This window comes from Mesoplodon bidens (assembly GCF_964165515.1).
Source record: "Mesoplodon bidens genome assembly, chromosome: 5".
Taxonomy (NCBI): domain Eukaryota; kingdom Metazoa; phylum Chordata; class Mammalia; order Artiodactyla; family Ziphiidae; genus Mesoplodon; species Mesoplodon bidens.
The window spans coordinates 72,547,732-72,571,528 of record NC_138161.1 but is presented as its reverse complement, the minus strand read 5'-3'; the positions used below and the strand labels follow the sequence as shown (position 1 = coordinate 72,571,528).

Sequence of the window (23,797 nt, the reverse complement as noted above, 5' to 3'; positions counted from 1 at the left end):
GAGAAAGGACAGTCTCTTCAATAAGTGGTGCTGGGAAAACTGGATAGGGACATGTAAAAGTATGAGATTAGATCACTCCCTAACACCATACACAAAAATAAGCTCAAAATGGATTAAAGACTTAAATGTAAGGCCAGACACTATCAAACTCTTAGAGGAAAACATAGGCAGAACACTCTATGACATAAATCACAGCAAGATCCTTTTTGACCCACCTCGTAGAGAAATGGAAATAAAGACAAAAATAAACACATGGGACCTAATGAAACTTCAAAGCTTTTGCACAGCAAAGGAAACCATAAACAAGACCAAAAGACAACCCTCAGAATGGGAGAAAATATTTGCAAATGAAGCAACTGACAAAGGATTAATCTCCAAAATTTATAAGCAGCTCAATAACAAAAAAAAAACAACCCAATCCAAAAATGGGCAGAAGACCTAAATAGACATTTCTCCACAGAAGACATACAGACTGCCAACAAACACATGAAAGGATGCTCAATATCTTTACTCATTAGAGAAATGCAAATCAAAACTACAATGAGATATCATCTCACACCAGTCAGAATGGCCATCATCAAAAAATCTAGAAACAATAAATGCTGGAGAGGGTGTGGAAAAAAGGGAACCCTCTTGCACTGCTGGTGGGAATGTGAATTGGTACAGCCACTATGGAGAACGGTATGGAGGTTCCTTGTAAAACTACAAATAGAACTACCATATGACCCAGCAATCCCACTACTGGGCATATACCCTGAGAAAACCATAATTCAAAAAGAGACATGTACCAAAATGTTCATAGCAGCCCTATTTACAATAGCCCAGAGATGGGAGCAACCTAAGTGTCCATCATCGGATGAATGGGTAAAGAAGATGTGGCACATATATACAATGGAATATTACTCAGCCATAAAAAGAAATGAAATTGAGCTATTTGTAATGAGGTGGATGGACCTAGAGTCTGTCATACAGAGTGAAGTCAGTCAGAAAGAGAAAGACAAATACTGTGTGCTGACACATATATATGGAATTTAAGAAAAAAAATGTCCTGAAGAACATAGGGGTAAGACAGGAATAAAGACACAGACCTACTGGACTTGAGGATATGGGGAGTGGGAAGGGTAAGCTGTGACAAAGTGAAAGAGCGGCATGGACATATATACACTACCAAACGTAAGGTAGATAGCTAGTGGGAAGCAGCCGCATAGCACAGGGAGATCAGCTCGGTGCTTTGTGACCGCCTGGAGGGATGCGATAGGGAGGGTGGGAGGGAGACGCAAAAGGGAGGGGATATGGGAACATATGTATATGTATAACTGATTAAATTTGTTATAAAGAAAAAAAAAAGACAGTGGGGCAGTACAATTAAAGTATGGGGGGAAATGATTTTAAATCTATAAATCTAGGTCTAGCAAAAGTATCAATTTAGGTAATTACAAATGGATAAGCAAGTAATCAGAAAATTTATCCCTTACCTATTCTTGTATGAATTCCAGCAAAACAAGGGTGAAAGAAAGGAAGATGATGTTGTGTAGGGTGTAAGAAAAAGTAGAACTCACTTAGTCCTCTAAGGAAAAGAAACCCTGGATGACAGCTCTGTAACAGGCCTAGCAAGTAATAGTTCAAGTTTCAGAATAAAAACCAATGGATTGGGGCTTTCCTGGTGGCGCAGTGGTTGAGAGTCCGCCTGCCAATGCAGGGGACATGGGTTCGTGCCCTGGTCCAGGAAGATCCCACATGCCGCGGAGCAGCTGGGCCCGTGAGCCATGGCCGCTGAGCCTGTGTGTCCGGAGCCTGTGCTCCGCAATGGGAGAGGCAACAACAGTGAGAGGCCCGTGTACCGCAAAAAAAAAAAAAAGAAAAAAAGAAAAAAGAGAAAAGAAACCAATGGATTAAAAAAAAGTCAAGTGTAGTACAAGGAATAAGTAGGATGAATAAGAAGTTAAAAGATGTTTGTGATATAGTGAAGGACTATAGTGTGTCCTTGGAGGAGCAAAAATACAACTTGAAACTCTTGGCTTAAATATGTGTAAAGGGGACTTGGGTTAAATATGAAATGAATTTAAAATGGGGCATGAATTTTATTAACCATTGGCATATTATTATCTATTGGACTCATGTTTTTGAGTATTTTTTTTGGAGCAGTTCTGACTATTTGTGAAGATTAATACCTCATGACTTTTATTCCTACCTCAGGATCTTCCAAAGGACCAAATATTTAGGAATTTTTTAATAAAATAAAACTCATTCTATTTTCAATAACCATATGGGTCTGCTGTACATTTATATGTGCTAAAATACATGTGGGATCTTTAGTGAACTTATTTTTCCTGCGTGTTGAAACATCTTGGCTATTTTATTCCCCTAGCAAGTATTTTAACAATTATTTCCAACTGTGCTAAAAATGAGTAAAACAATGAGAAAGCAGAAGGATAAGTAGCTTATAAGGCTACTCTAATAATAAATAAATCATTATTATTCTGTTATCCTTTAATTTTCTTATTACGTTGCCCAAAGCATTACATTATCATTTAAAAAGGTATAAAAAAAGTCTGGAGACAAAATCTTGGTAGTTTTTTTTTTTTTTGCATTCATTAAACAAAATTGAGAAATTAAGAATTTTTAATTTTTTTTTACCATAATGGCAAAGAAGAATTGACATAAGAATTTTCATAAGTATTAGACAAACCAGAAGATGATTGCAAAGAGACAACCACTGTAGGCTCTAATGATGAAGGTGAAATTGAATCATATATGTGTAATCTCAACACTGAGTCCTTGGATGATGGTCCTCTAGATTTTCTCAAACTCCTGAATTTTAATGAGTGAACTGGGTTTTTATTTTTATTTTTTTGCCTGTGCTGCGTGGCTTGTGGGATCTTAGTTCCCTGACCAGGTATTGAACCCGGGCCTTTGGCAGTGAAAGCGCCGAGTCCTAACCAGTGGACTGCCAGGGAATTCCCTGAACTGTTTATTTTTAAAGATGAAAAGGGAAGGACAGGCATTCTCTTATAGTTAGTCATTCTACAGCAAGGAATTTATCATGCAGTATTGGATTACTGAGAAGATGACTGTCCTAAAAGTTACAGACCATTAACATTTTCAGAAGTGTTGCATTTTGAAGAGACAAATGCAAAAAGAACCAGAATTGATAAAGGTAAAACTTGTTAGAAATGGTTTCTGAATTTGAAATCACTGTTTTAAAAGGTGAATATGTTCCAGGTTTATTCATGACAGTTGAGCAGTTGCATTCAAAGGGCGTTGTCCATTTCAGATATATATACTTTCAAATCCAGGAATATAGTTTGGGGTTAAAATTTAAATGAAAATTTCTATTGAAGTTTTTCACAATCCATTTTATTCCTCTGTAAGTTATTTATAAAATGATTTAAATGTAAAGGAATGAGAAGGTCCATTGGATCTGGATTATATTGTAGAAACTGGGCAGTAGAGGGAGTTCAGGGAGCATTGTTAGAATGAAGGATACGCATGCACCTGTCCTCATCTGTAGCAGAATCAGGAGATATGGAATGGGACAAAAGTAGAGATTTAATTTGAGGTGGTTTTTCTTTTTTAGTATTACGAAGGGAAATAGTGAAGTAATTAATTTTTTTGTTGCGATAAAATGCACATACCATAAAACTTTACATTTTAAAGTATACAGTTCAGTGGAGTTAAATACATTCATAATGTTACCACCATCACCACCATCTAGTGTCAGAACTTTCTCATCACCCCCAAAAGAAAACGCTGTGCCCATTTTACAGTCATTCCCCATTCTTCCCTCTCCCTACCAGCTGGTGACCACTAAACTGCTTTCTGTCTCTTTGGATCTGCTTATTCTTGATATCTCATATAAGTGAAATCATGCAACATGTGTCTTGCTGCTTTCAGTTAGCATGATGTTTTCCAGGTTTTTCCATTCATAGCATGAATCAGTACTTCATTCTGTTTTATGGCTGAATAGTACTCCCTTGTATGGGCACACCACAGTTTCCCATTCATCAGTTGATGAACATTTGGGCTCTTTCCATCTTTTGGCTATTGTGAATAATGCTGCTATGAACATTCATGTACAAGTTTTTGTCTGAACACCTGTTATTGTCTATATTTATAGATGAGAAACTAAACTACAGAGGTGGAGGCATAATAGCTTGAGGTCACACAGGTGAAAATTGAACCTGGGGGTACAAATCTAGGCAGTCTGATGTCAGAACCTATATTCTTTAACCACTGTGCTTAACCTGGTAGCTAGTAGGTGTCCAATAAATGTTAATCAGTTTTCCCTCATTTTGAGGCCTTTTTTGGGTTTGACAGCAACAATTTTACATTTTTAACCTCTACTTTAAGTAACAGCCAATTGAAATTATTGCTATGGATACTACTGAATTTATACTTCAATGCTGTATCTTTACTGGTTACAGTTTGGCTGTAGCAGCAATTCCTGAAGGTCTTCCCATTGTGGTCACAGTGACTCTAGCCCTTGGTGTTATGAGAATGGTGAAGAAAAGGGCCATTGTGAAAAAACTACCTATTGTTGAAACTCTGGGTAAGTCTCCGGTTAGAGCATGCTTATCCATTGACATGATAGTTTACATCAACAGGGGTCTTTGGGTTTTACAGTTTTTGTCTTAGAGCAGTCCCCAGCCTTTTTGGTACCAGGGACCAATTTCACGGAAGACAGTTTTGCCACAGACCGGGGGAGGGTGGTGGTGGTTCAGGCGGTAACACGAGCGATGGGGAGCAGCAGATGAAGCTTCGCTCGTTCACCCGCCGCTCACCTCCTGCTGTGCGGCCCTGTTCTTAACAGGCCACGGACCGGTACTGGTCTGGCCTGGGGGTTGGAGACCCCTGTCTTAGAGGTTTACATGGTGGTGTCTGGCTTGTAGCAATGTTGAGTATGGTTTTAACAACCAAAAAAGGTCATTAAAAATTCATATTACTCAGGTCAGGGAGCTTTAAATCTTTCTGCATCATGGACTGTTCTAATGCTTAAATCATGTAAAAAAAAAAAAAAGTAACAAATGAAACCATAGAGTGACAGAGAAATGTTTTCTTTTGACATCTCAAGGAAGATAATTGATAATTATAGATCCTAAAGTGTCATTCTTGAGTTGAATTTATTAAGAACAGTAGCATACAGTAATTATATTGCTGTAACATAATTTTATGTGTGATATGAAAATTGTGGTAACTTTATGTATGTCATGAAACTTCTTTTTATTTAGGAATTCAAAAATGTTGAATTTAACTTCTAGTTTGCATTTTAATATTGAGAAGGCAAAAATTCCTTAAAATAATGGCTGAAAAAATTATATGGGTTTATATTAAGGTAACCTTGAAACTTTCTAGAAAATGTATAAAGTCACTACATAAAGCTATTATCAAGTAGCTTTGTAGAAATTCAACTGGAAATAAAAAGTCAGCATTTATCAGTATCTAATTAATTTTAATTCTAGAAACTGTTCATACCTCATGATGAAGTAAGCACAGGAGAGAAAACAACCTAAAATTATCCATGAGCTTGATATGTACAAAATTTCACAGAAGCAGGGCAGGTTTCCAGAGTCTTTGATTTGTTTTTAATGTGAACTTGCATTTTTCTTTGACTCTTGGTGACTTGTGATTTATTCTTTAGGCTGCTGTAATGTGATTTGTTCAGATAAAACTGGAACCCTGACAAAGAATGAAATGACTGTCACCCACGTGTTTACTTCGGATGGCCTGCGTGCTGAGGTACTCTATAGATTTTTTTTTTTTTAACAGCAGAATTCCCTTTCAGAAGTTTTGGTGTTTAGCGTTCCTAACCATTCTAGTGTCTTTAGAAGGGCTGCAAGTTAGCAGCTGAGCTTTTCTGTCCTGCGTGATTCTCCCAAGTCTTGATCCCGCTCCAGTTGTGCAGTCCAGAAACGCTGATCCCCCTTGACACCTCTCTTTCTGTCTCCCCTACATCCATCTATTACCAGACTCTGGATGCCTAAATGAAGATGTTTCAGTGGCTTCCCATTGTGACCAGGGTCCTGAAATGGGGCTGCTCACAGCCCTACGTGTTCTGTCCCTTGTTTCCTTCCTCAGCCTGTATCTCTCCTTTGCTCGCCATACCCCCAATACATTGACTTTATGGTTCTTTCAGTGTGACAAACTTCCTCCTACTAAAGGACCTTTGCTGCTGTTGTCACTACTTAGGACAGTCTAATGCCTCTTCAACCTTTGCACCTCATTTCCAACCCACTTCTTCAGAAAAGCTTTGCTGACCACCCAGAACTCACCCCGTGTTACACCTTTTCATAGTTCCATACCTCTTAGTTCAGGTGAAATCCTCTGTCCCTCCTCCCATGATACTCTAAGTATTGGGTTGGCCAAAAAGTGCCTTTGGTTACTAAGTAAAAATAAAAGACACATTTTTCATTTTTACCAAGAACTTTATTGAACAACGTATTCACCCTTTTGCTCCACTACCTTCTGCCATTTTTCAGGCAACTTCATAATTCCATCTTCCCAAAACATTTTATCTTTTTGAGCAAATAACTGTCCCAGGTGCCTTTTTTTTTTTTTTTTTTTTTTTTGCAGTATGCGGGCCTCTCACTGTTGTGGCCTCTCCCATTGCAGAGCACAAGCTCCGGACGCGCAGGCTCAGTGGCCATGGCTCACGGGCCTAGCCGCTCCGTGGCATGTGGGATCTTCCCGGACTGGGGCACGAACCCGTGTCCCCTGCATCGGCAGGCAGACTCTCAACCACTGCGCCACCAGGGAAGCCCCCAGGTGCCTTTTACAGTCTTCAGGGAATTGAGATTTTTTTCCATTAAGATAATTTTGTAAAGACCTTAATAAATGGAAATCCGAAGGTGCAATGTCTGGTGAATACGGTGGATGAATCAGAACTTCCCAGCCAAGCGGTAAAAGTTTTTGCCTGGTCATCAAAGAAACATGAGGTCTTGCATTATCCTGATGGAAGATTATGCGTTTTCTCTTGAGTAGTTCTGGACACTTTTCGTCGAGTGCTGCTTTCAGTTGGTCTAATTGAGAGCAGTACTTGTTGGAATTAATCGTTTGGTTTTCCAGAAGGAGCTCATGGTAGAGGACTCCCTTCCAATCCCACCATATATACAACATCACTTTCTTTGGATGAAGCGGCCTTTGGTGTGGTTGGTGGTGGTTCATTTCACTTGCCCCACAATCTCTTCCATTCCACACTGTTGTACAGTATCCACTTTTTGTTGTCCGTCACAATTTGTTTTAAAAACGAAATGTGTTCTTTATAAGTAGAGAATCACCTGTGAAAATACGGTCAAGAAGGTTTTTTCCGCTTAACCTGTGTGGAACCCAAACATCAAAGCAATCAACATAACCAAGTGGTGCAAATGATTTTCAACGCTTGACTTGGATAGTTTGAGTATGTCGGTGATCTCCTGCGTGGTGTAATGTTGATTTTTCTCAGTTAATGTCTCGACTTGGTCACTATCAACTTCACCTGGTCTACCCGACAGTGGAGCATCGTCCAGTGAAAAATCTCCAGCACGAAATTTTGCAAACCACTTTTGACATGTTTGATCAGTCACAGCACCTTCTCCATACACTGCACAAATCTTTTTTTGCATTTCGGTTGCGTTTTTACCTTTCTTGAAATAATAAAACATGATATACTGAAAATGTTTCTTTTTTCCTTCAATCTTCAGTATTAAAATGGCTACACAAAAATTCACCAATTTTGATAAGCCTTATTTTAAACGCACGCTGGTATAACAGCTGTCACATACAATCTAACAGAATTCTTTTGAATGAAGTTAAAGACAACTAAGTGCTACTAGAGCCATCTAAGGGAAAAAACTGAACGAACCTTTCGGCCAACCCAACATAATAGAGCAGGAACTCTGTTGCCCAGCCCAGTGTCTGCCTTATACTGGTAAATACTTGTCGAAAGAATAAATGAATGGATGAATTAATCTACTTTAAAAATTATACATTGGCAGCCCCTGAAGTGCATGTCAGTGCATGTGCGTTGGTTAATTTTGAAGCTGGGTGAGGACACATTCCAATCTCTGGATTGGGATTGCACCTTGTGGGATTTCTGGCTGGAATTTTCATTAACACTATTCATGATGGGAACAGTATTTTAAAATGTATTTATAGCCAATTGTCTGAGCAAAGGAAGCATTTCACAAATTGACGGAAGTTGTACTTAGGTCTATTTAATTCCATTTTACTAGGTCTTAAAATGAGACTGTTGATATTTATGGTGTTAGATTTGGTTAAGGATACCCAGTGCTGTGTTGAATGTGCCTTTTCTGGATGACTCAGAAGGGTCATTGGGGTTGCATGTGTTTATATTATATGGTCCAGGTATGAAAGGTAAGATACAGGTTTCTCTTTTGTTTTAAGCCCATAATTTTATATGACAAACATTAACTGTTTGTTAATTCCTCTAAACTGTCCTATTTTTATTGTGATATTTAACTTTTATGTGGCTTGGCTTCTTCTAGCTGTATAGGATAAGTATCTGACTTGTCTCTGATTTTAAAAATTTGCATGTAATATATACTATGTTAAAGTAGTTCGTAAGTGCTAGGGTAAATCACTTGTCTCTGAGCCTGCATATTTGCAAAAAGAATTCTACTTTTGTCTAGGTCACAAGTTTGTCATGAATGTTAGATGTGGTAATAGATTTGAATGCTTTGCAAATTGTAATGTTACATAAATGTAATGTTATATAAATTTAAGTTCACTCTTATATAGAGATTTTCATGGTTTATTTATTCTTTTTATAGTATATTGTAGGTAGACGCAATGTAAGATTATATTAATTATATTAACAATTACGTTGTTTCTATTTACAATATACTATGCATTATAATTATTAATTAGCATAATTAGTAGTTAATTATTAGTATAATTAACTGTAGGTTTACCATTGTGGTGAAAATTACTATCTATATTCTTTTATTAATGTTGTTTTAGACAAATATAAATGCTTTTCTAGGTGTACTCACTAACAGTGTCATGATGTATAAAATGAAATGAACTCAACTCATAGCTTTTGGTTTTCGTAAGTATTGTCACTGTCTGCTGGTATTATGACTCTACTTTCCTTAGGTTACTGGAGTTGGCTACAATCCATTTGGGGAAGTGATTGTTGGTGGTGATGTTGTTCATGGATTCTATAACCCATCTGTTAGCAGAATTGTCGAGGTAAGTACTGCATTCTCTAAGAAAGTGGCTCTCTTCATAATGACTTAGGATGCAGTGACGGGTTCATAGTTTATGTGTATTTCTCTTAGGCGGGCTGTGTGTGCAATGATGCTGTAATTAGAAACAACACTCTAATGGGGAAACCAACAGAAGGAGCCTTAATTGCTCTTGCAATGAAGGTATGTGCCTGGTCTTCTCTCTTCTTTGACATATGAAAATATCACCCTCACAGGAGAATGTAAAGCCATAAATTTCAGTATTACTGGCTTTTAGGTGTAGAGTGAAGAAGATTCACATTAGAGTGAAGAAGAATGACATTATTTCATAGTTTTTATTGCCTTTTGGGAACCAATTTTATTCTTCCTGGAAATACAGAGCATAGAGGTTTTTCACTATAACTTTATATCTCCTACATGCAGCATACAAACTAATGACCAGTGACAGTTTTGTTCTTATGAAGTAATGTTCTTGTCTTCCATAATATTCAGTGTAGTGTGAAAAGCTGTATAAATGTGCATAATTGCTGATAAATGCCAATTTTCAAATGCGTAAGAGGCAGCATTCTTTAGTATTTCCACATGAAGGTATTAAGGCCAGCATGAGAAGTCAGCTTTTCTTTTTCCAGTCTTCCATTTCCTTTCCTTCCCCTTCCTCATTATCAGTTTCTTACAATGAGTGTAGAGTTAGAGTTTGTGTTGGGGAGAAGGGGTGCTGCTCTCAGTGACCCTTTTATCTGTCCCAATTGATCTCCTCTTCTAAGTCCTACAGTTGATTAAATGAGAAACCTAAAAGTCCAACCTGGCATTCCCATAACAAAAATAAACCTACTTTTAAGAGCAGTCTTAGGAAACTTTGAGACTTACATAAAACAGGATGCCTCTAAATGAGGTTGCTTGAATTGAGATTCAATATAGAAATGTAGGTTGTTGTAACATTTAACTTGATAAAGTAAAATTGGTATTTCTGTAATATATACATTATTTCTGTTTCCTTAACAGAAAGTCTCATTCCTTTATCATTTGTTCTCCTTGTAACTAAAACAGCATAGTATAGCTTTTTAAAAGATATTCAAAAGTTAAATAACTTAACAAGTATTTATTGTGTTATATTTAACTTTTTCTCTTTGAGAAACAAAGTGTGTGAAACCACCTCTTTATGTGTGGGGACCTCACAATTTAGGTAGGGAGTTAATAGTGACATGCTTGGAACAAATAAAAAGCAGACCAAGGTAGTAGACAGTCTTAACATCAAGCCGTATGTAAGAAGAGTGCACATTTGGACTTGGGACCTGGACTTCGAAGGGGAGGAAGGATTTAGATGGGGGTGGGGGGATAAGCTAGGGAAAGAGCAAGAATAAAAGCACAGAGAAATAAAAAAGCATGGACTGGATTGTGGCTTATGAATTGGTTAACCCGGATGAAGTGAACAGTTTGAGTGGCTCCGAGGGTGGTTAAGTAGGCTGGGTCGGGGGTTACTGGAGGATTTTTGAAAGCTGGGAAGGAGAGTCTGAACACGTTTCAGTAGACAGTAAAAAGCAATAAGCCAGGTTTTTGAATAGTTTAGAGAATATTTTTGAATATTTGGTGGGAAATGCAAAGGGTAAGGACGGAGAAGAGCTACATGGCATTGGTAGTAGTCGGCATGTCAAGGGGTGGGGTGAAAGGGAGTAGCATGGCAGCAGCAGGCAGGGTAAATTTCGAATCCCAGAGAAGCGAGGAGTTGAATCTGAAGCTTCTGTTGATGATAAAGTATGTATTGGCTGGGCACCTTTATTTATCCTGCTTCCTTCCAGAGTTTGAGCCAGTTGAGATTTTAATATAGTCAGTGTTGAAGTTTTGCTCTGTATGTAGTTCAATAGCATGCCCTAGACTTTATCAAACACCTAGGCTTTCATGTTGAACATGTGTGCTGCTGTTCAGAGAAATATGGTAGGTATAGATGGAGCACAGCTGTTTGAAAAATAATCCAGGTATCTCTAGCCAGCCTCCCTACAAGTTGTGACCCTTGTTTCTTTGTTAAAGGAAAAAGTAGTTGCGTGTTGGTGAGAATTAACTTTTCTTTTGTGCCATATAGATGGGTCTTGATGGACTTCAACAGGATTATATCAGAAAAGCTGAATACCCTTTTAGCTCTGAGCAGAAGTGGATGGCTGTTAAGTGTGTGCACCGAACACAGCAGGTATCCTTCCATTTATAGAAAACTTTCTCTGTGTTGTTTAACTAGATTACTGTTTTTCATTTATTATCCACCTTAAGATTTAAGCAGTCATTGAGCATAACACAGACCAGCTCTGAAGTGTGTATGATTCATAGTACACTCATCCCTGGTTGTTTTCATGTTCTCTTTGAATTTATGCATAGACATGTCAGTTTTGCTGCATGAGCAAACAGCTCAAATGACCTGGAGCCTGGTCTCAGTCTCCTGGAGATTGTGACATCAATCTTTCGACATCTTTTTTGTTCTTGATGACAGGTTTCTGCTGTCTGTTGTCTGTGCTTTTTCACTGAAGAATGTCTTGTCTTCAGACTGAACAAAAACTACATTATTTTGTGGAAACGTGGTTACCAAATGTGTATAATTCATGTTAGTTGATCCAGCTTACAAACTGGCAAAACGAAATGCACTGATATTTCAAGCTACTACCTTATCTCTGGGTACTTTAGAAATTTTTACACAGTGCAGTAAGAGTTTGTACAATAGTTATCTACAGTGTTTAATCATATCACTCATTGCTATTACCAGCTTGATGCTTACACTTACTTTGGCCTTAAAAATATATAGCTGTTTTTACATTTTCTTTATTAGTTATGTGTTTTTACCTGTGAGCAAACATTAGAAACCAGTTACATCTCTGTAGATGGGAATTAGTGAGAGGATTCCCCCTTGCCCATAATAAGTAGGAAACATTGGTTTTAAATTGCTCAACATTGAACTTGTGCCAGGAACTCTGATGTTGAGGGGAAAAAAGATTTCTGTTTAGTCTTTAAAGGAACTTTTATAAACTTCAGGGAAGGGATACAGTTGGAAACAAAACTATAAAAATAAAATGCCTATTACTTTAAACCTTGTAATGTAAAGCTTTCAAAAATTGCATCAGAGTTGGGTAATTTTTAGCTGATGTCCCTTGTCTATATAGTTACATAGCAAGAATATATATATGAGTTTATTTGGAAGGTGTATTTCTTTACATTTTATATATGATCACACACTACTTCAAGATAATGTGGCTCATGTAAAGTTTGAAGATTTGACTTCAGCAATTTTGAATCTAACCTCACCAAAGTTGTTCATTGAGTCTTTTCAGTTGGGGGTAGGGGTAGGGAGTGGCGGGATATAAGTATAGAAAGAGCGTGATTATTCTTTCCATTTGCTGACTTGAAGAGTTTCTCTTAGAAAACAGAATCAACCGATGTAACTAACAAAACCCAAACCCGCTGACCTGACTCAGGATCTAGAAGAGGTCAGCCTGGCACAGATATGAAAAATGTACCAATTTAAAAACAGCCCCGGGGCTTCCCTGGTGGCGCAGTGGTTGGGAGTCCGCCTGCCGATGCAGGGGACGCGGCTTCGTGCCCCGGTCCGGGAGGATCCCGCATGCCGCGGAGCGGCTGGGCCCGTGAGCCATGGCTGCTGGGCCTGCGCGTCCGGAGCCTGTGCTCCGCAGCGGGAGAGGCCACGACGGTGAGAGGCCCGTGTACCGCAAAAAAAAAAAAAAAAAAACAGCCCCACGGGACTTCCCTGGTGGCACAGTGGTTAAGAATCCACCTGGTAATGCAGGGGACAGGGGTTTGAGCCCTGGTCCGGGAAGATCCCACATGCTGCAGAACAGCTAAGCCTGTGCGCCACAACTGCTGAGCCTGCGTGCTGCAACTGCTGAAGCCCGCGTGCCTAGAGCCCTGCTCTGCAACGAGAAGCCATCGCAACAAGAAGCTGCACACTGCAAAGAAGAGTAGCCCTTGCTCACCACAACTAGAGAAAGCCCACGGGCAGCAATGAAGACCCAATGCAGCCAGAAACAAACAAACAAAAAACAGCCCCAGGCTCAAATAGTTTGTCTTTAGAGGACTTTCATTTGAACATGACAATCTGCATTTATCTCTGCTCTCCCTGGAACCTACCAAAATGACAACCAACGAATAAAAGATGAACTAAAAAAGAAGAAGTATGGGAAAGACTTAGGGGGCAGGTATATTTGAAGGTAGGGCCTAAGGCATGGGGCTAAAAAGAGGAGAGCAGGTTAAAATTCTAATAAGGAACCAATAGAACTCCCCCACTTACTTTCCTGTTTCTTGAGGCCAGACCAGAAATGTCACCTTGGGGACAAGAGTGGAAGGCAGAATTAAGGTTTAAGACTAAACACAGGGTGATTAAGGGCAAGCCGTTGTCCTAGGTCCTAACTCCATTTTCTCAGAATGCTTGCAGGTAGGTATCCCCATATCCTCATTCCCCAAGTCAGAAGATCGCAGAGTTTTAGAGAAGCTGACTGGTCCCGGGGAGATCCCTACAGTATGGAGTAGTCCTAAATAAGCTCTTTGCTCATTGGTAGAGTTTACCTGCTCCTGGTCTTTGTCTTGTCACTCTACTGTGAGGGCTACCAGTTGATAAACCCTGCAGTGCCCATGGAGTTTCTAGACCTTTATTTGCTTTGATCTTGAATGTAAATGGACAGACAGGGATTGCGAGATACTTGGGGAAAGTCTTCAGTATGAAAGACACAGACCAAGCCAACAGAGAAAAGGGTCTCAGAGAAACAAAGATAGTGCTGGATGCTGAAGAAAATTTCCAAAGACCGCAAAAATGACAAGATACTTTAAATAGAATGTTTTTCAAATAAAGTCAAGGAATCTATCAGAAAGTAGAAAAGTCAAAGAGGTGGACAATATAAAAGGTAAGGTGTAAAAATCAGAAAATTGATGTAGGAGATCCAATATCCACCTAATAGTGGTGACAGAAAATTGGAAGATTTTAGCAAATAACATCAGGAAATTTTCTAGAGGAAGAACTTCAGCTTCTAGAATAAAATTGCCCACCAGCTGCTCGGCACAATGTGTATGTTAAAGAGGGGTGGGGGTGAGAGAATAAACACACCAAGGCCCACGATCAAGTAATTTGAGGGCACTTAGCATTCTAAAAGCTTTCAGAGGTTGTGGGGTGGGAGGAAGGGCAAGGGGGAGGAGGTCCTACACCAAAGTTTAGGACTTTCCAAATGCGGCTCTGCACACTGGAGGCTGGAAGATGATGGAGGAGAGCCTTCAACTGAGAGGTGATCTCTTCCCAGCTGAGCTTACATATGTGGGGGTAAAATAAAAATGTTTCCACACAAGTCTCAAAATGTATAGCCCACACAGCTTTTCTTAGATACTGATGGATGTGTTATTCCAAGGTAAGAGTATAAATCAAGGAACAGGGAGACTTAGAACCTCGTGAGTTCTAACCAGCAGAGGGGTGGAGGGAAGCTCCTGGATGCCAGTCATGCAGCAAGCCTGGAAATGAGCCAGCTCACACTGGAAAAGGAAGAGAGAGCACAGCCCAAGGAGGGAGGTCTCAGTCATAATATGGGAGTAATGGCTTACCTACTTACTGGATCATGTGAAAAATACATTGAGAAGGGCTTTATATGACATGGAGGAGCTTGGGAATAATGAGTAATAGGTGTAAAGAAAACTAAGCAAATAAAAAAGACAGTTATTAACTTTATGAAAGATAAAACTTGAACAGGAAGAAATATATTGGGCTTCTGTAGGCCATGGAAACAACATCGTACCTTTCTGCTCCCTGTTTCCCCATAACATCTGGTTACTGCTCACTTGGGGACCACAGAGATGGCCGCTCCTCTCAACGTGAGCTCACACTGTCATACCAAGGCAGAGGAGGACCACGTTATGCACTGGTTCCTAAATTGCCATTTGGAAGTGACACAAGTACTGCTCATGTTTATTGGCCAAAGCAAATCACATCTGACTTCAAAGTGGTAAGAGGTGCAGGGAAATACATTTCTACCGTGTGCCTGCAAGGAGAGCTGGGACGTTTGTGAACTGCTCTGGTAGCCACTTGGCTCAGCAGTGAGGAGTTAGAAAGTGAGCAGAATACCGGTGAGTTTTGCTCTGCACGTATTATAACAGTGAGGAGAAGGAATAGATAGTGGGGGTGGCCAGACGGTCACAGTAGACAGAGTATAAAATTGGTAAGTGAACAAGTAGCAATAAAAACATAATTAAGGGCTTCCCTGGTGACACAGTGGTTAAGAATCCGCCTGCCAATGCAGGGGACATGGTTCAAGCCCCGGTCTGGGAAGATCCTACATGCCGTGGAGCAGCTAAGCCCGTGTGCCACAACTACTGAGCCCGCGTGTCACAACTATTGAAGCCCACGTGCCTAGAGCCCGTGCTCCACAACAAGAGAAGCCACCGCAATGAGAAGCACGCGCACCGCAGCGAAGAGTAGCCCCTGCTCGCCACAACTAGAGAAAGCACATGTGCAGCAACGAAGACCCAACCCAACCAATAAATAAATAAATAAAAAATAAATAAATTTATAAAGAAATAAAATAAAATTGGTTTGCCTCTGTGGAGTAGGACTGGAGGTGAGGAGGTTTTGGGCAGGGGACTGTGGGTTTTCATTGTAAGTTTTTGTTTATTACTTTACTAGGGTAAAAAATAAAAAGTCTGATAATACCCATAATTGCAAGGTGGTTGTGAGAATTAAATGGGGTCACGTGTATACATATAATAGCAGTAGTAGAAAGCCTAAACCATTGCTTGTGGGCTGACGTTAGATCTTTTTCCCTTTCCTGTTACATCGTGAGCTCAGAGTGCCTAGTGAGGAGCTGAGTGTAGCCTTGCCTTCAGTGTGGGGCTGAAGGTGTGGAGTAGATGCTGTGTTCTAAAGAGGATGCAGAAAACTCCCATGTGAGCTTTTAATCTTCAGAGTTCAAGTGCTGTTCAAAGCCTTAGGCTTGAGTAACTTCCCTGGGGATTATGGGAATGCATGCCACTTGTTTTTGATTCCAATGGCAGATACATACAAATTGAAATTAACTTGAATTTATTTGCTGTGTTTTTTCTTCTTAGGACAGACCAGAGATTTGTTTTATGAAGGGTGCTTATGAACAGGTGATTAAGTATTGTACTACATATCACAGCAAAGGGCAGACCTTGACACTCACCCAGCAGCAGAGAGATCTGTACCAACAAGAGAAGGCCCAGATGGGCTCTGCAGGGCTCAGAGGTAAGGCCATTTCAGCACAGTCCCCTAGGTGGAGAGGTAATGCCTTCTTTTAATTGCAGATGAATTCATGCTTCACATCTGAGCTGCACAGCTCTATTCCAGGGTTCGTAGAAGCCTGCCATTTCTGAAGTGTTAGGTTTTACTTGGCTAATTGTTTCTATGTTCCCAAAACATAAAAAGTTGGGAACGTAGCAAAATATGAAATCTCTAGTTCTTACAGACCTGCCGTGGTCTCTGAGCAGGTGATAGAAATTTTATTTTAGACAAGTTTATCTTGTGAGAAGGGTGATAGATAGAAGTAAGGTGGTGTTACTCCTTCCTTATGTTATCACTGGCTCTTGTTTGTTAATCTAAAATACTTTCCTAAATATTTAAAGACTTAAGCCTCTAATTCTTTAAACTGAGGTGGTTACTTACTTGTTCCTCATCTGCTGACTCCTTCCCTTGCCGATCACCAGAGAGGAAAGAGGTGCCCAGACTCTGCCTTGTGAAATGCTGCTGACTGGACAGTGACAGGGAAAGGGGGTCTGCTGTGCCACACACACATCGGCCGCTTCTTCTAGGGACATCGTGTGTATATAGGGTTGAAGAGCAGGGCTTGGGGCCGTACCTGGCTTTTACCTTCTGGCTTGTGCGAGAGAGAGAGAGAGAGAGAGAGAGAGAGAGAGAGAGAGACACACACACACACACACACACACTCTCTCTCTCTCTCTCTCTCTCTCTCTCTCTCTCTCTCTCTCTCTCTCTCTCGGAGATTGGAAGAGTTGGCTTCCTTAATTTTATTGTTACTTACAAAATGGAAGTCAAGCACCACAGTTCCTGGGAGCAGGAAACAAGTATAATTTACAGGACTTCTGCTTTTATAATAAGATAGGTTTAGAAAGGTATTCTTGTGGCTTCATTTGAGGGCAGTGTTTTGTTATTCTTAGCAGCTCACAGCAAAAGGGTTTCAAAGTTGGCTTGCATTTAGAGTCTTAAAGGTCTGGTATGTGCTCCCTGTTTTCCTTAATTTTTGTAACAGAGGTTTCACACTTTTTTTTTTTTGACTAATTCTCTTCATCTGAAAGATTGTGGAGCTTTGTGTATGTGTGGTTTGGTGTCATAACATTGTAAAATAGACAAGACTTGGAGAACATCTTTGTTTCACAGGGCTTTGGGAAACATTCTGGGCATTTGTCCCTTGCTTCACATCTTTTCCTCTTCTCTGCTTATGCTCCATTTTCCTCCTCCCGCTGAAGTTACCGTAATGAAGAGTAAAGAATAAATGAATAAAGATTTTAAGTTTAACTTGATATGAACTTATTTTATAGTTTATAAAACTTAAGTTTCTTAAAATACATGTCGTTAATTTTAAAATTAGAGTACATTTCGTTTTTATGTTTTAAATATAAAGGAGGAAGTTGGGGACCCTCCACTCAGAAAAGGTCTACATACCTTTGTTCCAAACAGTAACAATAGATCTTCATTTGTGCTAAAGAAGCAAACAAATAAATACAGGATACTGACCTCTGGGCTAATACCACCCCTTCACTGAGAGTGCCAGGAGCTGGTGTCCCTTTCTTAGGATTTGCTGACACACAGATTGATACTCAGTGCCCCCCTTCTGTTGCCATCTGCCTCTGTTCCAACACAGGGACTGTCAAGTGGCTCATTCTCTCCAGAGTGAAAGCATTTGGGGCTCACATCTACGTAAATAGTTAGGTATGACTCGTACACTGGAAAAATAGAAGTCATTTGCCTCTAACCATGGTTTTCCAAATGTATCTCATCCTTCATACCTTCTGTTTGAATAAGAATGGATACTTCCTGTGATCTCTCTGGGACTTTTCAGTTTCCCTGTGAGATACATATGTTTAGTTTGTGTGCTTTTTTTGGTGTGTTTTCTTTGGTAAGTTGTTCAGTCTTATAATATCCCAGATGGAGACACATCCCTCTGGCTCATAAGGTAGCTACCAGAGGTTCCAGAATTCTGAGAAAAAGCTAAATGGTATTTGGAAATGAACGGTACTTTGTGCTATATCTTAAGTTCCCGAGGGTGACAGGAAACTAACTATAGATGATGGTATGGTGGTATTATTTATATAGTTTTAAGAGAACCAAAGTAACAAATAAGAAAATCCTATTAATGTTATAGAAAGAGTGAAAGAATATAAACGATTGTTGGTATTAGTGGTTTTACAATCACTTTACAAATTAACTTTACCTCCCAGGGTTCGTTGTGTACAAAATTATTACATGTTGTGTATAATTAATATAGCCTTCTCTTCAAGCTATTGAATTGTTCTGGAGGACTATAAGATGGAAAGATGAAGATACATTAGGAGAAGCCACCTTCAAAGGTGTCTGTTTATAATTGACTTTAAAGCTCAACAAACTGGGGCTTCCCTGGTGGTACAATGGTGAAGAATCTGCCTGCCAATGCAGGGGACACAGGTTCGAGCCCTGGTCTGGGAAGATCCCACATGCCGCGGAGCAGCTAAGCCCGTGCGCCACAACTACTGAAGCCCATGCGCCTGGAGCCTGTGTTCCGTAGCAAGAGAAGCCACCGCAGTGAGAAGCCCTCGGCAACTAGAGAAAGCCTGTGCACAGCCACGGAAGACCCAACGCAGCCAAAAAATAAATAAAACAAATCTATTAAAAAAATTTTTTTTAAAAAAGCTCAACAAACCTATAGTTTTCCAAATAATTAATTGTATTTTTCTTAAGAGTCAGTAGTTTCTGCTGAAAGGAGCTGCATGTTTGCTATGTGAAAACATTTCTTATTTGCTCCTCACTTGCCTTCTCTGCTTAACAGTTCTTTAGTCTTATTCTTTTTAATTTTTAATAAGTTAAAGCAACCCCATATTAAGAACCATTAAACTAGAATATCTTTGCATGTAATAATTTTGATTTTTAGAGTTTTTGTAATTACCACAATGACATTGTCATCTTAAGTCATTTATCTGAGAAGTGTTATGGTCTCCAGCTTTTGTGAAGTAAATTCTAATGGTTTTGTGATTCACATTTTCTTTTTCGGATTTTATTATTATTTCCCAAGTTCTTGCTTTGGCTTCTGGTCCTGAATTGGGAGAACTGACGTTCCTTGGCTTGGTGGGAATCATTGATCCTCCTAGAACTGGTGTGAAAGAAGCTGTTACAACACTCATTGCCTCGGGAGTGTCAATAAAAATGATTACTGGAGACTCACAGGAGACTGCAATTGCAATCGGTATAACTAGGCTGCTTCCTTTGTTTTCCATAGTTTTTCTTAAATTACTGCAGCGCATAGTTTTGTGAATCATTTGACATGAAGTGTGTTTACATAATACTGAGTTATACAGTTAAAATTGATGCTTTTGTTTGCTCATACTCTAAAATTGTGGGCAAAATTTTATTTTAGTTAAAAAAATAATACTATTAGTTGAAAATAACTAAAGCATTGTGAAATCACATTATTTTATTTACAAAAGAATAGTTGATTATTTTTAACCTCATAGTCCACTATGCCGACAGATAAAAGCGCTAGATCATGAATGTGAAAGAAAATATGAAATTTAGTTTTTTCTTTCAACTTGAGTATAATTTTTTAAAAGCAGACTTTGTACCTAATTTGAAAGAAAGTAACTTGTGTCTGTACTTCTGTTGTCTAATACATATATTCCTATGTTGTTTGAATGCTGTTTAAGATTACTTAACAAGTATAAGGAAATAAAATGGACATGGAAGTTAATCTCCCAGAACCTGTAAACTATAATTCATACTGATAAATTTAAAATTTGCTAAAGTTCATTAATTCTTATCTTATTAATATGGAAAGAGACTGAGACAGGAATTTCACACTTTATGTGATCTAAGAAAAATATGTCACTGGAAACATAATATTGTTGGGAAGATTGTTGTTCCTAGAGAAACTTCTCAACATTTATTTTCATTTACATACAACTGCATGATACCACAGATGAGCCACCATTTTGCCTGGCTTTGTTTACTTTATTTAAAATGCACTCTGATCTTCATTAAAATTGAGCTCCCAAGCAGAGCCTGCTTGGCCTTGTTTCAGTTCTTAGGTGTGGTGGGTTAAATTGTGAAAACTCTTTATTCTTAAATTTAAACAAAAATAAAGTAGTCAAACAGAAAACGCCACAGTATTTACTAATTCAGTTCTGTTTGTCTGTCTTGTGATCCCTTCATATAAAGACATTTTATACTTAAAGAGAAAGTGAGTTGATAACAAATCATATCAAGTGAGCATTATGTTGACTAGCCTATCAAGCAAAACCAATTTGGTTAATTATGTTTTCTTTCCCATTTCACTTCAGCTAGTCGTCTGGGATTATATTCCAAAACCTCCCAGTCAGTCTCAGGAGAAGAAATAGATGCGATGGATGTCCAGCAGCTCTCACAGATGGTGCCAAAGGTAGGCCTAAACCAGAGCCTTTCAGACTGAAAGGCCTTATTCTAGGTGTTAGACAACTTCTGCTGCTGTGTTAATGAAGCTGTTTGAAACATTTGAAAACAGTTGGGACATGACCACCAGATTCGTTGGTCCAAATCATGAGATGAAATCTTATCATTGAAATCAGTCTTATCATTAAGAGTATTTGTGATGTGATTGTTAGGAATATCAGTACTTTAGCAAGAGCCAAGTTTCCTCTGAGGAAGGTACTGTGGAAATTAACAGTGGTGTTTTGTATTTATAAAGTACAGAGTGGAGAGAGACCATCACTTCATACTTCTTACCCTTGTGTTCTATTTTAATTGAATGCATGTATAATGCTTTTTAAAAAATTGAGATATCATTTGCAAACAGTAAACTTCTTCCTTTTTAATGTACAGCCCTAAGTTTTGACCAATGTGTGTGGTCCTTGTAACCATCACACAATCGGGTACAGGTTCCTCCCACCCCAAATCCTCTTGTGGTCAGCTCCTCCCTCTTTTTCCACTGTTTGGCAACCATCGATTTGTTTTCTGTCCCTATAGTTTTGCCTTTTCTAGAATGCTCTAAAAATGGAGGCATATAGTATGAGGGCTTTGAATCTGCTTTTTTGACTTAGCATAATGCATTAATTTAATTGCTGAGTAGTATTCCACTGTATTGGGTTTGTGTTACCTATGCACTAGTTTAAAGGCATTTGGACTATTTTCAGTTATTGCTGATTATGATTACATCTACTCTAAACATTTGTATATAGGTTTTATATGAAAATAAATATTCTTTTCTCTTAGATAAATACCTAAGAGTAATTGCTGAGTCATATGGTTCTGTATGTTTAGCTTTGTAAGAAAGTGCCAAATTGTTTTACAGGGTGGTTTTATTGTTTTGCATTCCCACCAGCAATGTTTGAAAGGTCTAATTGCTCATATCCTCACCAGCACATGGCATTGTCAGTTTCCCCACTCCCATTCTAATAGGTGTATCATGGTATCTTATTGTGGTTTTAATTTGCATTTCCCTCACAACTATTGATTTTGTGTATCCTTTTCATGTGCTTATTTGCCATTCATATATTTTCTTTAGTGAACAGTCTACCCTGCCTATTTTTAAAAAATGTTCTATTTTTGAATTTTGATAGTTACTTATATATTATGGATAAAAGTTCTTTATCAGATATTTGATTGGAAAATATTTTTTCTCAGTCTGGTTTTATTTTTTTATTCTATTGACATTGTTTTTTAAAGAACAGAAGTTTTAAATTTTGGTGAAGTCCAGTTTATCATTTTCTTTTATGGATCATGCTTTTGATATGTTATCTAAGGACTCTGCCTAACCCAAGGTCACAAAGATTTTTTTCCTTTTTTTTTTTTTTTTAAGTCTCATACTTTTAGGTTTTACACTAACATCTGTGATCCATTTTGAATTATTTTTGTCTATGTGTGAGAAGTGGGTTAAGGTTCATTTGTTTTATGTATGGGTGTTCAGTTGTTCCAGTACCTTTTGTTGAAAAGACTGTCCTTTTTTTTTTTACATTGAAATGCCTTTTCAGAGCATCTGGGAGCAGTGTGGGTGTCTGATTTGTTTTAGATTTAGGGGTAGGTTTTTCCATATTTGAACAGGACTCTGTGTATCTGTGTGTGTGTGTGTATGTGTCCTATCCTGATAGTTTCTTCCTGACATTTATTTCTGAAAGAATAAATCCTGTGTTAAGTTCCCTGGGGATATTGAGACAGAATGTACATTTAGTAAGTATATGTGAAATCTGCAGTTAATTAAACATTTTCCCATTAACCTTTGTTCAACCTTTTCTTCCAAACCTTTTCCCAGAGATGCTAACAAGTAGTGACATTGGACAGATTTGAAATTTCATTTTATTTGCTTTCTTCAGTTCACTCTCTGGCTCTCTGATAAAAATGCTAATGAACTCTGAAAACCAATGTAAAGGCAGTTAGGGAAGGAAGAAGTAAGTTACAAATTGCATCATCAGCCTGGGCAAATTACATCATTGGTCCTTTTCAAATAAGAGTTTTTGTGCATCAATAATGGCAGATGCGCTCTGATGCTTTTCAAAGAGAAAAGCTCATTGAATTGCTTGGCGTCATCCTGCTCTGCGGAGGAATTCCATAAATACCAGGGCTTTTTTCGGTTTATCGTGTCTTTTGAAAACCCAAGTCTTTTCTTTCCTTTAGGTCCTTTTAGTCCCCCAACCCCTACTTTGTCTTTTTTCCCATTTTTATCTTGTGTTCATGTAACTCTTAAATCTTGGTCTTATGCTTTTACTTCAGATCATTTTGAAAAGTTTTTCTTTTATTAGTGTTAGAACAAAACAAAACTTCTAAATTGCCAGCTCACTGAGGTTTTCCCACATGTATTAAAAATCATATTAATTAATTCTGTTCCTCATTAAAACGTTTTTTGGCTTTCCTGTTTCCATAATTCTGTCACACATTCCAAATCCCTTAACATTTCTCTGTCCTTTTGACCTAGAGCCAGTTAGAAAGTAGTATGGAAACTGAATTTTGCTTAATTATTTGTAAAGTCCATCTGGGAATTCTCAGTGTTTTTTGTTTATGATTTCTTGAGTGTGTTCTACATTTCCTGTTGATAAAAATGGACATTCTCTTTTCTTGTTTGTTTTTTATAGCACTGCCTCCATTTTTGTTTTTACCAAACCTGTTAACCAAGTCCCTATAATAAAATCCCAATTTGTGTGCTGTTTGATTTTTGGTATGTTGTCAGTACTTATTGCAGTGCACCAGGTATCTTTTAATCTGTTCTGGAAGATTTGGGGACCTTTGGGAGGTTATTTTAATGCAAGGAATAATTTTTTTCTATTAGCCTCTCCTTTTCATATTTACCTACTTTCTTCTCTTCATAACTTACTTTCTGTTAATGTTGATCAAAAGAACTGTGAGTGTTGACCACAAATATGACACTGAAAAGATGGACCCATGAGAAGAGAAAAATCCT

The 23,797-nt window shown here is 38.5% G+C and overlaps 1 protein-coding gene across 5 annotated transcripts in view; it reads left to right on the top strand.

The window, feature by feature from the left end:
- Positions 1 to 23,797, top strand: part of ATP2C1 (ATPase secretory pathway Ca2+ transporting 1) — a 124,771-nt gene that overhangs the window by 86,772 nt on the left and 14,202 nt on the right. For all 5 annotated transcript variants that reach the window (XM_081235788.1, XM_081235792.1, XM_081235791.1 and 2 more), the window contains 8 exons: positions 4,425 to 4,549; positions 5,639 to 5,736; positions 9,091 to 9,186; positions 9,276 to 9,365; positions 11,260 to 11,364; positions 16,257 to 16,413; positions 19,451 to 19,621; positions 20,712 to 20,809. In XM_081235788.1, coding sequence (XP_081091914.1) covers positions 4,425 to 4,549; positions 5,639 to 5,736; positions 9,091 to 9,186; positions 9,276 to 9,365; positions 11,260 to 11,364; positions 16,257 to 16,413; positions 19,451 to 19,621; positions 20,712 to 20,809 — 940 coding nt within the window. The remainder of the gene's footprint in view (positions 1 to 4,424; positions 4,550 to 5,638; positions 5,737 to 9,090; positions 9,187 to 9,275; positions 9,366 to 11,259; positions 11,365 to 16,256; positions 16,414 to 19,450; positions 19,622 to 20,711; positions 20,810 to 23,797) is intronic.